Genomic DNA, 14,524 nt, shown 5'->3' on the forward strand with positions numbered 1-14,524 from the left:
GCTCACAGCGCCATGGCAAGAGACACGCGTCCAACCACGTAAGGCACAGCGGCACCATCCGCCTGTCCATCTGGCCAAGTTGGAGGAAACCGTCACCGGCCTTCATCCCCTTATTCCTTTCCTTATCCCTCAGATGGCTGACCTACAGAACCAGCCCCAGCACAGCAGCCGCGAGACAGCCTTGGAAAGAGCTGGGCTCAAGCCCAGTCTCTGGCCACATTCTGGCTGGCTGTGTGAGCCCAGTCAAGTCCCTTGGCCCCAGGGGGGGCTGAGGAGGGAGCTACCCTCACCCAGGGACAGCACACCCACAGTCTCTGGTCCTGTCCTGCTTCTGTCCTTCTACTCCAGTTATATCCATGTGACAGAGGATCAGAAGGACAGGGCCCTAACTCCCCCTCTTCACACCAACCTTGGCCTAAAGACGGAACTCCTATTTAAATAGGTCTCATGGTGACCAAAGTGCTTGCCCACATCAGTCCTTGTGGCACCCTCCCTCCAGCTTCTGGGAGAAAGCCGAGGCTCCAGGCTGTGAATCTTTGCAATGGCATGTCAGGATGGGCCCCCAGGTCCCAAGACCTCTCTCTCCACTGCACATGACCAAGCAGCACCTGACAAACTACAGGTCGGACAAAATGACGCCTACGATCACCCCTTCTGGCTGCAGAACGGCACAATCCCAGGCACGGAGGATGTGGGCAAAGGCCACTTCATAGGAAACACTTCGAACAAAATAGGTCTGAGAGCAGAGGATCCTTGGCCCCGGCACTCCCACCCCGGCTGCCCTGCTGCACCAAGGAGGCTGATGCTGGCAGAGAAAAGATGACATATTTCACGTGCAATAGAAATTCATTCCAATAACTGTAGCTTGATTCCCCGGAGAGTTCCCATAACAGGATTTGATGGGTACAAAAAGAACCGTGCAGTCACATGCTCCAGTTTTAATAGCATTATCCGATGCTTATGAGATTGGGAAAGGACAGGAAAGAAATGGCTGCCAAGACGCGCACTCTGCAGCCATCCTCATTTCCTGCTCTTCTCGTCTGCAGGTGTGCTCCCATCAGTCCGGCACTTTCTAGGGCTGCCCAGCACTTCTCTCACCACAGGCCAGAAGCTCCAGGACGTGAGAGAGGTCACACGACCCCCAAGCACATCGGCCAGTTCTCAACCTCCTCAACCCCAGGCCTCCTCTGAGTCCCAAGTCCAGGGATCCCAAAGCCCTGTCAATCACAATGTCTTCTCTCAAAAGAAAAAACATAAACGTTGGCAAAGGCCCCTAAATCAAGTCTGGTTCCCTAGAAGTGAACAAACAGCTCCAGAGGGAGTCTGAGCAAGGCAGACAACAAACCGACTGTTTCCTTCTCTAAGGGAAGGCCCGAGGGGGCTACGGCATGGCTGGCCTCCACAAAGTTCCCTCATCATTCTCAGGCTGGTATCTACCCCATCTTCCCATCCTCCATGTCCGAGCACCAGGAAGCGCTGACGTCAGGGAATGCCTCCTGTCTGTCTCTGAATTCCCCGGGGTCCACCCCAGCTCTGGGCCCTTCACAAATGCTTGCTTATGGACAGACCCTCCCCCTTCTGGATACTCTCAGCTCACTGAGTCTGGGGGACATGGATTTCTCCTGCTTCTGTTCTGTTCTGTTAGACCAAGTTTTTATTGCTCAGGCACAATCATTATGCAAGTCCTACGTCCTATAAGCGGATAAATCCCAGAGCTCTTCCCTGCACCCTCTTCTCTTCAGTTATTACACGTTCCCTCGGAGATCTCCCCAGCTCCCCCTGATTCAAATATCACCTCCATGCAGACGACTCCCAAAGCTACCCATCCAGACCCCTTTTCTCTCCAACTCTAACCCCACAGAATTTCTATCTGCCTGCTGAACATCTCCAACTGGATATCACATAGGCCTGAAAAATTCAACATGCCTTTAAAAGGCCTCTATGCTTTCCCCCAAACTCAGCCTCCTCTTCCCTTTCCAACATCTCTGCCAAGGACACCACCATTCTCCCATTCTTCGGCCATCCTCAACTACTCCCTCAGCCTCACACCCACAAACAAAACCAAATGGCCAATGTGCTCAGTCAGCACACACTTAGTAAGCAGCTATGCCAGGCACTGTACCCAGTGCCCTCCACGCCTCCTTCATCCCACAGCCCTCTCTGTGCTCACTCAAGGTCGAGCCCACACAACGTCTCGACTGGAACAGGCTCCTGGCTGGTGCCGACCACAGCCCTCTGCCCTCTCTAGTCTATCATCCACACAGCTACTAAACTGACATTCCTGAGGCACAGGCACACCCAAGTCGTGGCCCTGCTCAAAGACAATGATGCTGGGGCATCCTCAGCGTCTCGGTTCACTTCCCATTCAGATCCAGGACGCTGCCTGATCTTGTTTCCAACTCGTCGGCCCCTTTCACCTGTGTACCCTTTCTCGGCACTCGGAGGTCCCCTTTCATCCAGGCCACCTCCCTCCTGAACAACTGCACTGCCCTCCTATGTCTTCTCCCTGCCTCAAGTCTGCCCTCTCCTGTCCATACTTCAGTCAAGAATCATTTACTTTGTTTCATTTTATTTTTAGTTTTCAGCTATCACTTCCATAAGCTTTGGAGTTTTAAATTTCCTCCCCCTCCCTCCCCAAGACGGCATACAATCTGATGTAGGCTCTATATCTACATTCCTATTAAACATATTTTCACATTAGTCATGTTGTAAGGAAGAATCAGAACCAACAGGGGGAAAGAAGAAACAAACCAAAACAGAAGGAAAAAAGAGGGAACAGTCTGCTTCGATCTGCATTCAGACTCCCTGGTTCTTTCTCTGGCTACGGAGAATTAGCGCTTTCCATCATGAGGCCTCCAGAGACGTCTCAGACTCTTGCATTGCTGAGAAGTCCATCAGAACCCGTCATCGCACAACGTGGCTGTTACCGTCATCCCTATTCTGCTGTTGTTGTTGTTGGCGAAATGGGCTAAGTGACCTTGTTACTCTTGTTCAGGCATTCAGTTGTGTCCGACTCTCCATGACCCCATCTGCGGTTTTCTTGGCAGAGATACTGGAGCAGTCATTTCCTTCTCCAGCTCATTTTACACTAAGGAAGCTAAGTGACTTGCCCAGGGTCACAGAGCTAGGAAGTGACGGAGGCTGGATTTGAACACAGGTCCTCCTGACTCCAGGCCCTGCACTCTATCCACCGCAGCACTGCCTAGCTACCTTTGAAGGACTTGGGTCAGAAAACTAGGAAGTGCTTGGGGCAGGATTCAAACCCGGGTCTCTCTGTCTTCGAGTCCGACACATCCAAGTCCCTTGGAACAGCAAAGCTTCTCTTAACACGATCAACTTGTGTATCTTGGGTGTTAACAACATGCCAATCATTCTGTCCTGCCCTTCTTCTTAAGAACTACTATTCTAGGACAAGGAATGCAAAATCATTTTTAATATTCCTTGCCATCCACCAGCCTCTTCTCTCTCAGCTGTGTCCCTTTTTTAACTGTGTCCTAGTACTTAAGGCAGCTGAAAATGCATATCTGTTGGCTGTTGGCCCGTGTCGATCAATGGCCCCAGGCCACTCTGGGCTTAAGTGATGCCAACACCACAGGAGCCCTCCAGGTGCCAGACACACCTCCTTGAAGCCAAAAGAGCCTAGGCACACCCGGCTCTTTGGCCAGCTGCTCCTCTGCTTACCAGCTGGAAGAGTTTGGGTTTTGTCTTCAGTGTTTCACACCTGAGGCTTTCCCGCAGTTCTTAAGTGGACTTTCCCTGCACAATCACAGACCTCCTGTGACCACTCTGCTGCCCATGGCTACCAATGACACCCACCCTGGGGTCCCCATCATGTGAGCCTCTGTGCTGTTCTGAACCGCTTCATCGGGAAGTCTTAGGGGCACAATGTCATGTCTACCCAGCATTCCACCATCCCACCATTTCTATGTGAGCAACAAGAATCACGCCCAAACAGCAGCACCCCTGGTCACTCCTTCCAACATAGGAAGAACCACGCAAGAACAGAGAGCCAGGCAGCTCCAGACCACGAGCACCCCGACATTTGCCTCCACTCCTGTCCGTGATCTTCCCCCAGCTCCCAGGTCTTCCTTCTGACACTGCTTGTGTCTCTGGCTAATACTCCTCAACCAAATTCTCACAAGCTGTCCTGGTTTCTTTGTGAAATAAATTATTATTGATCTCTTTAAAGTTTCACCTCATCCGTCTGCCTTCCTCCTCCCAGAGAGCAGTCTCACATAGCAAGGAATTTGTTTTAAGAAAAAGAGGAAGAAGAGGTAGAGAATCAGTCGATACACCCCAAAAATCTGAAAGAGATGGAATATGCAGCACCTGGGCACGTGCAGTCTCCAAGAAGGCAGGGACTGGGGAGACTCAAACACTCCCTTTCGGTTGCTTTGTGGTGGCGGGCACTTTTCTTCTTGCGATGCTGCCCTCAGATCTGATTTTTACTGGACCTGCCCGGGCTCGACGCTCCTCTGAACCCATCACAGTCAGCATGACACTACCCCACGACATTCATGGACCACAACCTTCCCATCAATGGGCACTGACGGGGCTTCCAAAGCCTATGTAGGTGCACAGAGGGGGATGTTTTCCTCAATCCTTTATTTTTCCTATGGATATGCTCTCATCAGCCGCAGCACAGCATGAATTTACATGGTACTAAAAGGCTGGCAAGGAGCAGCCAGGTGGATAGAGGGCAGGACCTGGAGTCAGGATGACCTGAGTTCAAATCGAGCCTCAGACGCTTCCTAGCTATGTGACCCTGGGCAAGTCACTTCACTCTGTTTGCTCTTAACTCTACCGTTCAAGCTCCTTTGCTTGCCACTTAAACAGTAAGCACTTAGGAAGTATCTCCAAAGGGCCAAGCAATGGGCTATGGAGATACACACACAAAGAACAAGGCCCAGCACTCAGGACAGCATGAACACACGGGGCACATACGGAACATGGAGTCCCAACTGGGCTCCTGCTTGCTTTTCCGGGCTTTTTCCCATCACCCCCTTGCAGTGAGTGTCCCACCTTCTCCCCAAGCCTGGACTCAGCCAGGCTAACTGGGCCCCAAGGCACAAGGGGATAATACAGAGCCCAGGAAAGCAACATTATGGGAGGTTTCCCTGGACACACGTGGCCCAACCTCAGGTTCCAGGACCCTCCGCGTCTCCCCAACAGCCAAACGCCCCAGGACCCTCCTTTGGGGATTACAGACCCCATGTGAGCATGGCGGAAGAAAGGGATGTGGCTTTTTGGCTAGCGACCTTTGGCTACAGTGAGCTTGGGGCCTGGAGATCCTCATTCGTCTCCTTGCTATTACAAATTAAAGAGAGGCTTGAGTCACTTCACTTGTTTTGGGCCAGCTGCTTCACCAATTCCTGGCCCTGCCCTCGACCTGTGCGCACTGGCCCAGGACAATCCCCTCACAGCCTCTCCCTGGCTAGTCCCCACCCCCGCACCTGCTCAGTCCACCCTGCATCCCTCGAATCCCTCCTTCCAGTGGGGGCTCAGCTCCTCATTCACCCACCCAGCACTGGGCACCTAAGATTACTTCTATCATAACTCTGTGATTTTCCCAAGAGAAGAAGCACTCCTGGAGGAGAGGCTGAGTCAGGACCCAGGGCAAAGTCTATAGATGTGCACCTGCTGAATGAATCACCCAGAACGACCGAGGCCCCCAGGTGGGTTCAGCACGGGCCACCTCCTCTAAATCAGCAGCCCTGGCCTTTGCCAAGCAATCCAAGATCAGCCCACCAGCATTCACTGGGCACCGACTTTATGCCAGGCACTATGCACGCTATTTTAAAGCAAGCTAATGGAAAAGACTGTTCCAATTCAAAAGCAGCCACTACTCCAGCATTCCATGAATTCCTAATGACGAGGTCAGTCTGAGAGACGATAGGGTACAAAGGAGAGACGGCCAGGCCAGGGAGGGATGAGAGTCCAGTATTTGAACCCTGCCTCCGGTACTGACTAGCCATGGGCTCAGTCATGGAATCTCTCGGTCAGGACACAAAGCTGTGGAGCACCACGTGAGATAATGACAGACACTAACGCTTCACAGGCCTGAAAGCACGCCACGAATGGGTCAAAGGCCCACAGGCCACAGACTCAGCCAGCCACCAACCTCCTCGAGCCTCAGCCCTGCCAAGTGTACAGTGGGGATGGTGGCTACACTAGCACCTACCCCCCCAGACTCTGGACCACCCTCTGAGAGGCCATGAAAAGGCCGGCTGGGTATTCAGCTACACTCGGGAATTCGGTCCATTCACCTCAAACTCTATCCTGTGCCTTGCTTTTAAACATTTTCAGACTCACAACAACGTTCCCTAAGTCAACGACTTAATCTGTTCCCCAACAAAGCTCTAGCCACCTGGGTTTTGGTCTTCTTACAGCACGGGGCAGGCAGACAAGAGTACGAGGCACAGGGCAGAGGAGGACTTGTCACAAAAAGCTGAAAGCCCAGCAGAGTTGACGCGCAGACGCTGACTCTGGTTGCGAAAAGGACAACGTGGTAACTTACATCACCAGCTCACAGCCCAGAAACTAAGGCAGAGGCTCTGAAGAACCTGCTCAGGGTCCTCTGCCACCCACCAGACGGGCTAAAGTGGCAGAAGGGGAGAGTGACCAACGCTGGAGGGGATGTGGGAAAATGGGGACCCCGATGCACTGCTGGTAGAGCTGGGAATGGACCCAGCCACTCCGGAGGGCCGTCCGGGAGGGTGCCCATGCCCTCTGGCCCAGCAGTGGCACTACGAGGTCGGCTTCCCACGTGACCAGGAAAACCAAAAAGAACCGTTACGTTCTAAACTATTTCCAGAGCCCTGCCTGTGGTGGCAAAGAGCTGGAAAGTGAAGGCACACCCATCAACTGGGGAGTGGCTGAACAAAGCATGGTAGATGAACGTAAGGGAACATTATGGGGCTGTGAGAAATGACGAGCAGGATGCTGTCAGAAAAACCTGGAAAGACTTGCATGAACTGGTGCAAAGTGAACTGAGCAGAACCAGAAGAACACTGTACACACACTGTTCTGAGAACAACTGAAGGACTAAGTCACTCTGACTATTATAACTACTCAAATCAACTCCAAAGGACCCATGAAGGGAGATGCTGTCCACCTCCAGAGAAAGAACTGATGAAAAGAAGTGTGCATAGCATGGTTTTACACATATGGATATAGATATAGATTATGCACATATTATATGTGTGTGTGTGTGTGTGTGTGTGTGTGTGTGTGTGTAATGGTAGCCTTCTCTAAAGTAGGCTGGGAGGGGAAGGAGGAAAAAAAATAAAAAGTGTACAGCAGAGAACAAAAGAAAACTTAGAAGGAAGCACAGAAAAGCTTAGAAACAACATCTAGCATGTATTACATAGCTTTTTAAAAAAAAAGTAAACAGTGTGAAATGTAAATTCATGGTTTCATACTGAACACTTTTTTATGTTGTGCTGTGTACATGAAAATGTTCCTTTTTCTTGTCTTTTTGTGTTTAAGTTCAAAATGAATATTTTAAAAATGTTAAAACAGAAAGAAAATAAAAATTAAAAAAAAGAACATTCTCCAGAAGCATGTAGACAAATCTATTTGATGCAATTTACAAAACGTAATTTTGCTGTTTTACTTCTAACAAGTCTCTCCTCACTGCACTCAGACATGTTAAGTGGGAGCCCCAGGGCAGCCGCCACTCACCTGGTTTGTGAGCCAAAACAAGCCCCTCAGCTTTGCTGAGCCTCAATCTTCTCCTCCATAAAATGGGGAAACATGGGAACCAAATGATATAGATGGTACATAAAACCCTTTCCCACCATAAGGATTTACACATGAAAATGGCACCATTCTCATTGTGATCACCCACAAATTCAGTAACTGGAGAAAACTGAACCATGTCAGGCTCGGTGCTAAGCACTGGGGATACAAAAATTGGCCAAAGAGGTTCCCACCCTCAAGGAGCATCCAGTCTAAGTGGGGACAATATGCAAACAAGGATGGACAGGTAAGCTACACACACACACACACACACACACACACACACACACACACACACAAACACGTGTGTATGTTTATATTTATCTGCATATACATATATATTTGTTTTCAAACAGGGGACAGCCAGAGAAAATACCAGGAGCTGAGAAATGGAGGATCTTGCCCATGGAGCAGCCAGCGTCCCCAGATCGAAGAAGAGTGCTGGCGAGTAAGGTGTAAGAAGACTGCAAAGGGAGGTGGGGAGGGTTCCCATGGCCTCTGGTGCCAAACAGAGCACTCTATATTTGGTCCCAGGAGAGATGGGGAGCCACAGGAATTGACTGAGCGGGAGAGTGACCCAATTAGACACACATTTGGGAAGATCACCTTGAGAGCTGCTGGAGGTTTCCAGAAGGTTAGGGACCTGTCTGAGGTCTCCCCCCAGCTCTTTCTGACTCCAGCCTCTGTGTGATGCCATGGTGCCTCTTCTCTTTACATCTTTCACCCCGACGCCAATTTAAGCCCAGGTTTTTTACCCACTTTAGGACACAAGACAGAATAAGAATCTTTGATTCACTTCAGATGTTGTTACCTGTCAGGAATCCCGAGTCTCTTGACACTTCTATAAACAGAGAGAGTGTTGGCCACATGTCGATAATTGAACCAGAATCTTGAAGTACAGACCTAAAGAGTCAGAGCAAAAATGGGATTTTTAAAAATTTGTTCTTCCATGACAGGAGACAGATGAGATGCCAGAAGATAGAGCATCTATCTGTACTTGATCTCAAGAAATTGCAAGAAGGGACAATGAAATCCATTCTCCGGAGAAAGAGGTCGAAAATAAGCATTACAGGTTATTACACTTACACAAATCATTTTACTCAAAATACATCCTTGCCCAATTTCTTTGTGAATCAGAGCTGCCTGTTCCTGCTCAGAGGATGGGGACTGTGGTTTAGGCAGCCTTTCTAGCGCCCCCAACACAAAGCACAAGCAAGGCTGCACTGAAGAGTGAGTAAATAAGTTTCTAACACTTTATTTCTCTGAGACTTCATGTCCTGAGAATGCAAATGGGGAAAACCAAAACAGGCTTACTGGAATGATCAACTAAATTTTAATTCCCAAAAATTATCATTATCAATTTTTCAGATCAATCGATCAAGAAACATTTATTAGGCACCTATCATATGCCAGGCCCTGTACTCGGGGACACAATGCTAGGAAGGAAAGCTAACATACTGGATGACAGTCAGGATCTAAAAGGATCTCGACAGGCCGGAATACTGGAACAACCTTAATAAGATGACATTTAGTAGTGTTGAATGTAAAAGTCTCATACTTCGATCCAAAAAATCAATTTCACAAGTACAAATTGGAAAAGGCATGGCTACCATTTCATCTGGGGCAGAAAAGACTCCAAACTCAGTAGCAGTCAACTGTAAGAAACAGGGTCCACACACACTCATCTGAGGACAAGATCCCATTGTGACCCCAGCACTAGGAGGCAATCATCCCACAGTCCCCTGTGGTCTCTGTCAGACTGCAGCAGGAGAATGGTGCTCAGCTCTGGACAGCACACTGACAGACTGAACAGTCTCCAGGAAGAAGAGTCTGGGATGCACAGGACAAAAGGGCTTGGTAAACCTGCGGTCTGTGAACTTGGCTTTTTTTAGTATTTTGATCATTGTATTTCAATGTAATTTGCTTCCTTTGTAAGCCTTTCTTTTTAAAAATGCATTTAAAACACCCACCAACTATCCGAGGATCCACAGCCCAAAAAGGTGATGACCTCTGCGGTAAAGGGCCTGCTGATCGCTGGCCTCAGAGGCCAGGAGCGCTACCTTCAGGCACCCAAAGGGTCTGCCTAGAAGCAGAAACGAGTCTTCCCTGCCTGGCCCTGGGAGAAAAACTCAAAGCAGAAAAAACCAAAATGAAGGTTACTGCCAAAGTAGAAGAGGCTACCTCACAGGGACTGGCTCCCCCACATCCCAAGCTTCTCAAGCAAAAGCAGGAGGACCGCCATGGATGTTGTAGGGGGCCTCCTTTTCAGGCAGAGGCTGTGAACCCGGTCCCAAGTCTTTACGGGACCCATTCACACGCCTCTTTGGAGATCCTGCCTGACCTGACTTTGGGCGCCGAGCACTGAGCAGCATGTGCAAGGTATAGGAATCCTCTGCTCACACTGTGCCAGCCAGACCGGGCCTGCTCGCCCCCTGCTCTCTGGGATGCCTAGCACCAGCTGACTGCAAAAGTTTGCATCAAAGCATTATCCAAACAAAGCTTTAAGAGTTAGAAACCAGGCAGGACAGCTTCACTTATTCTACCTAGAAATGGGCCATCTAAATCAGTTTGTCAAAAAATAAGGCTTATGGAAAATGTTAAAAAACACAAGATGACTGCCTTCAAACACATAACATAACTAGGCCAAAGTTAACTTCTACTGAAAGCCAAACACGCTGAAATGATAAGAAATCAGTTTATCAACTGTTCGGCATTACAGTTGGCATCCTAAATGACCTAAGGGAGAACATGAAGTTTCTAGGCTCCCAATCTACACTGTGAAAGGTCTGCTGAGCCAAAGTACAATTCAGCTTGCCTTTACGCCCACTGTGACAAACATCAAATCAGAAGAGTTGACATTACAGAAACATGACAGCCGCTCTCCTGGGGGCAGATACAGATCCGCTCCCATTTCACTGAGTTAATCCAAGTCAGTGATGTAGCTGGAGCAGAATCTGCTTTGTTTGTTTACGGACCACTCACTGCCAAGGGAGGGACAGGGAGGAAGGCCCGTTGTGGTGCAGACACAGCAACTCGGGAATGCCTGCGAATGGATGGAAAGGGGGGACCGGCTTAGCCAGCTGTGCCCTCGACACCCACAGCCGCGGGAAGTCCTTACCAGCACTGCCCAGTTGTTCGTGTGTCCACTCTTGAAAAGCTGCTCAGCTTGATCCTGCCACACAGAGGGAGATGAAAAAGATGTCAGGTAAGCCAAGCATCTCGAGGACGAGCCGGGGCTCTTAGAGGCCTAACAAGGAGAGGCCACAGCGGGAGGATTTCGGGGTCCGGAGGCAAAGGGCTTGGGCTACTTCCTGCTCTGTGGGACCCTAGACAATCAATTATGCATTTATTAAGCATTTTTTAACCTGCTCTAACCATATTTTAACCTAAATGCCTGGCTCCGGGGCTACAACGAGGAAAACAAAGCAGCGCCCCAGCAAAGAACTTGCACGGCCTGTGGTCAGGCAGCCCTGAGCATATCCAGAATCAAGACAAGGAAATGGGGGACTTTCGGGACAGGTGCGATGGTGGCCTTGGTCTGAGCTCTAAGGACAATAGGGCAGCACCAGACCTGAAGGGGAGGAGGTGGCCAGCCCAAAGAGGCTATGAAGACCTCATCTCTAAAGGGGGAGGGCCATGGGGGGCCACAATGACCCCATTTCTAAAAGGGGGAGGGGGGCGCACGCCCACAACGACCTCTTCTCTAAAAGGGAGGTCACGGGACCCAAGATGACCTCATCTCTAAAGGGGGACCATGGGAGGCCATGACGACCTCATCTCTAAAGGGGGGCTGTATGAGGAGCCCCAAACCCTTCTCTGAACCTCCTCATCAGCTCCAGTGCTCACCACGTGAGACACGAATCAGATTCATTCTGCACAAACTTCCTTCGCCCGGTCACGCCCCGTGTCCGCTCCCTCTGGTCCCCCAGCCCCGATCTGCGAGGGATCCTGCTGCCCCAGGCCGGAGGGTGCCCCCAGCCAGGCCTTCCCAGCCCGGCCTTCCCAGCCCCTCACGGTCTCAGAGGCACCACGGGGTGCCCCCTCCCCATGGCCCCGTGACCGACTTCCACTCGGAGCCCACGCGCGGCCGGGCACGGGGGGGGGGGGGACGGCCGCAGGGAGCGCGCGCTCGGCCAGAAGTGGACGCTGTCGGAGGCGTCTTAGTGAGCTGAGCGCGGAGGGTCCCCGAGCGCCCACACACCAGGACCGCCCCTCCTCGCCCGCTGCGCCCACGCCCCTCGGGGTGCCAGCCGGGACCTCAGAGGACTGCCCCTCCCCCTGTACGAAGGAGGAAATTGAGGCCCGTGGGAGGGGGAGCGCACGGCCATTAAATACTGCCCTCCAGCGCTGTGCCTCAGTTTCCTATCTATCAAACCTCCCTTAGGACTTCCAAAGGGGGCCGACCACAGGCGGCCTAGGATGCCCCGCCCTCCCTGCCCCGCCCCCAGCGGCAGAGACCGCGGCGCCCGCCCCTCTTCTGTGCGCCCCTCCCCGCTACCTCGATGCGCTTGTCGGCCGCGCCCCCGCAGCCGGGCGCCAGCAGCAGCAGCAGCAGTAGTCCCAGCCCAAGGCCCAGGCTGGCCCAGGCCGGGGCCTCTCGGACAGAGCCAGGGCCGCCGCGCGCCGCCATGTTCGCCGGCTTCAGCCTCCGCCAGCCCGCGCACGCGCACGCGCCCTAGCGTATCCCGTCAAGACGCGCGCGCCTGCGCACTGCCCCGCTCCTTAGCACCCGGCCCCTCCCCTCCCGCCCGGCCCGATCTTGGCCTTCCCCGCCCCGCGGCGCGCCCCCTGTGGTCTGGGGCTCTCTCCCCCTGGCCAGGCTGACTGTAGTAGAAAAGATTGTCGCTGTTTTACAGATGAGGACACTGAGGCTAGGATGGAAAGGGACCTGCCTCATGAGCAGGAATGAATGGACGGGGGGGGGGAGAGGAGGAATGCATGGATGCTCCAGAGGATGAATGGATGGATGCATGAGAGGATGGGTAGATGGATGGGTGGATGGATGGATGGATGGATGGATGGATGGATGGATGGATGGATGGATGGATGGATGGATGGATGGATGGATGGATGGATGGATGGATGGATGGATGGATGGATGGATGAAAGGATGAGTGGGTAGATGGATGGATAGATGGATGGATGGGGCTTTTCTGTGTACTCAGGATCCTCAAGGCGTTGGCCACCTTGAGATTACAAAGGCCTGGGGATCAAGCTAGACATAGAGGACTCTGCATTCAGGGTGCCCCTCTTGCCCCGCACTCCCTTCTTTCCTTCGGGCACAGAGGCTCCCTGTTTTGGCCGCTGTTTTATCAGGTTCAGCTGAAGAGATAAGAAGAGAGTGTAAAGAAAGATTGGCATGGGGGCCATTCCATGGCCTGTGTTCACTCCATCCCATCCCAGACCCAACTGCCCTGGCAAGAGGAAGGATCCCCAGCCCATTTCCCCATCAGCCACAGCCTGGGTGGTGAGGTTGTCACAGTCACTGCTCATTCCTAAGTGTCTGTGCTCCAAGAAAAGCCCCCAAAGTCCATGTGCAGAGGCTAGTGCCATGCTGGACACACAGTAGGTGCCCAAGAAACACTTGTGGATCTGATGCCACTGCACCACTACCTTGGTTCTAAGACACTAATGCATTAATGTAACCACATTAGAGCCTGACTCCTCAGTTGAATCAGTCAACAATCCTGGGTCGACAGAGTTTGGGACTTTTCCTACAAACCTACGTCATGTTTGAATCAGGCATCAATCATCACTTTAAAGGATCATAGCATTGTAGCCATTGGGTGAGCACCTTTTTTCAGTTTGTTCTGGATCTGTAACTTGGAGGAGGAGGGAATGTCCAGAGTGCAAGGCCTTTTGTGCCTGGAAAAGAAACTGGCAAAGGTCCTCCAGGTGCAGCTTGATGGGAATGGCTCTCCTGAGTAGGGGTTCTGATCTCTAAACCCAGTGCCAAGGGCTCGGACAGTAAGCCAGCACCCTCAGAAGTACAACTACTAGCTCACTGTAGTGTCTATGTTGTTGGACAGTCCAAGGTCTGGTCAGGTTTTGCTTACCTGCTTTTTTTGCTACCAAAGATGAAGAAAGGAAGCATTTCCAGAAGTTAATGTGTAAACACAAGACTCACAAACCTCGTTTCTTAAAAAGGCGAGATCCCACGTACATGGCGGCTGAGGTCTTCCCTTCAGTTCTCGATGAAGTGGGAAGTTCCCTGCTCTGCTTCTGAGGTGCTGGCTCCAGCCACTGAAGGCTGGGGGTCACATGTGTGTGGTGATACATGAAGAGTCTTTGCCCTCTTTCTGCAAGGGTCACTGGCTCCCTGTATCTCCTCTTGCCGGGCAGAAATTCCCCTGGACTCCTCTACCCTTCATGGGTTGGCTTAGACTCAGTGACCTGAGCTAGAGAGAACAGAGAGGCTTGGAAGAGAGAGGGACCCAGCAACACCAGGGCAGTTCCACAGAGAAGGGACTTTCCACAAGATGTGTTCAAGGAGAGCCCACCATCCAAATACCTAGACATGTGCCAAATAAACTAAAAACAAATGAAAACTTTGAAGTGAGGGAAAGAAAAGAAATCCTCATCAAAAAAAGGTACAGGGAGTCCAAAGAAACAAGCAAAGAAAACATTCTAATACCACGAAGTCTCCACCAAAATTCAGGGCTTTACAAGCTACAGAAAATCACAGTAAGGAAGTGGGCTGGGCAGACAACCATAATTCTGTATAAAGGATGTGTTGACACAATGGCCACCAGGCAGAAGGAAACAAAACTTTCAGCCAAAATCC

At 51.4% G+C, this 14,524-nt stretch overlaps 1 protein-coding gene across 1 annotated transcript in view; it reads right to left on the bottom strand.

Moving 5' to 3' along the window:
* PIGK (phosphatidylinositol glycan anchor biosynthesis class K) overlaps positions 1-12,421 on the bottom strand; it is a 90,961-nt gene extending 78,540 nt beyond the window's left edge. Inside the window, exons 1-3 of the mRNA XM_020968541.2 lie at positions 12,239-12,421; positions 10,859-10,912; positions 8,552-8,643 (exon numbers count right to left, since the gene is read on the bottom strand). Coding sequence (XP_020824200.1) covers positions 8,552-8,643; positions 10,859-10,912; positions 12,239-12,370 — 278 coding nt within the window. The 5' untranslated portion in view covers positions 12,371-12,421. The remainder of the gene's footprint in view (positions 1-8,551; positions 8,644-10,858; positions 10,913-12,238) is intronic.
* Between the last annotated feature and the right edge of the window lie 2,103 nt (positions 12,422-14,524).

This window comes from Phascolarctos cinereus, unplaced genomic scaffold, assembly GCF_003287225.1.
Source record: "Phascolarctos cinereus isolate Bilbo 61053 unplaced genomic scaffold, phaCin_HiC Scaffold_5;HRSCAF=322, whole genome shotgun sequence".
Classification (NCBI taxonomy): domain Eukaryota; kingdom Metazoa; phylum Chordata; class Mammalia; order Diprotodontia; family Phascolarctidae; genus Phascolarctos; species Phascolarctos cinereus.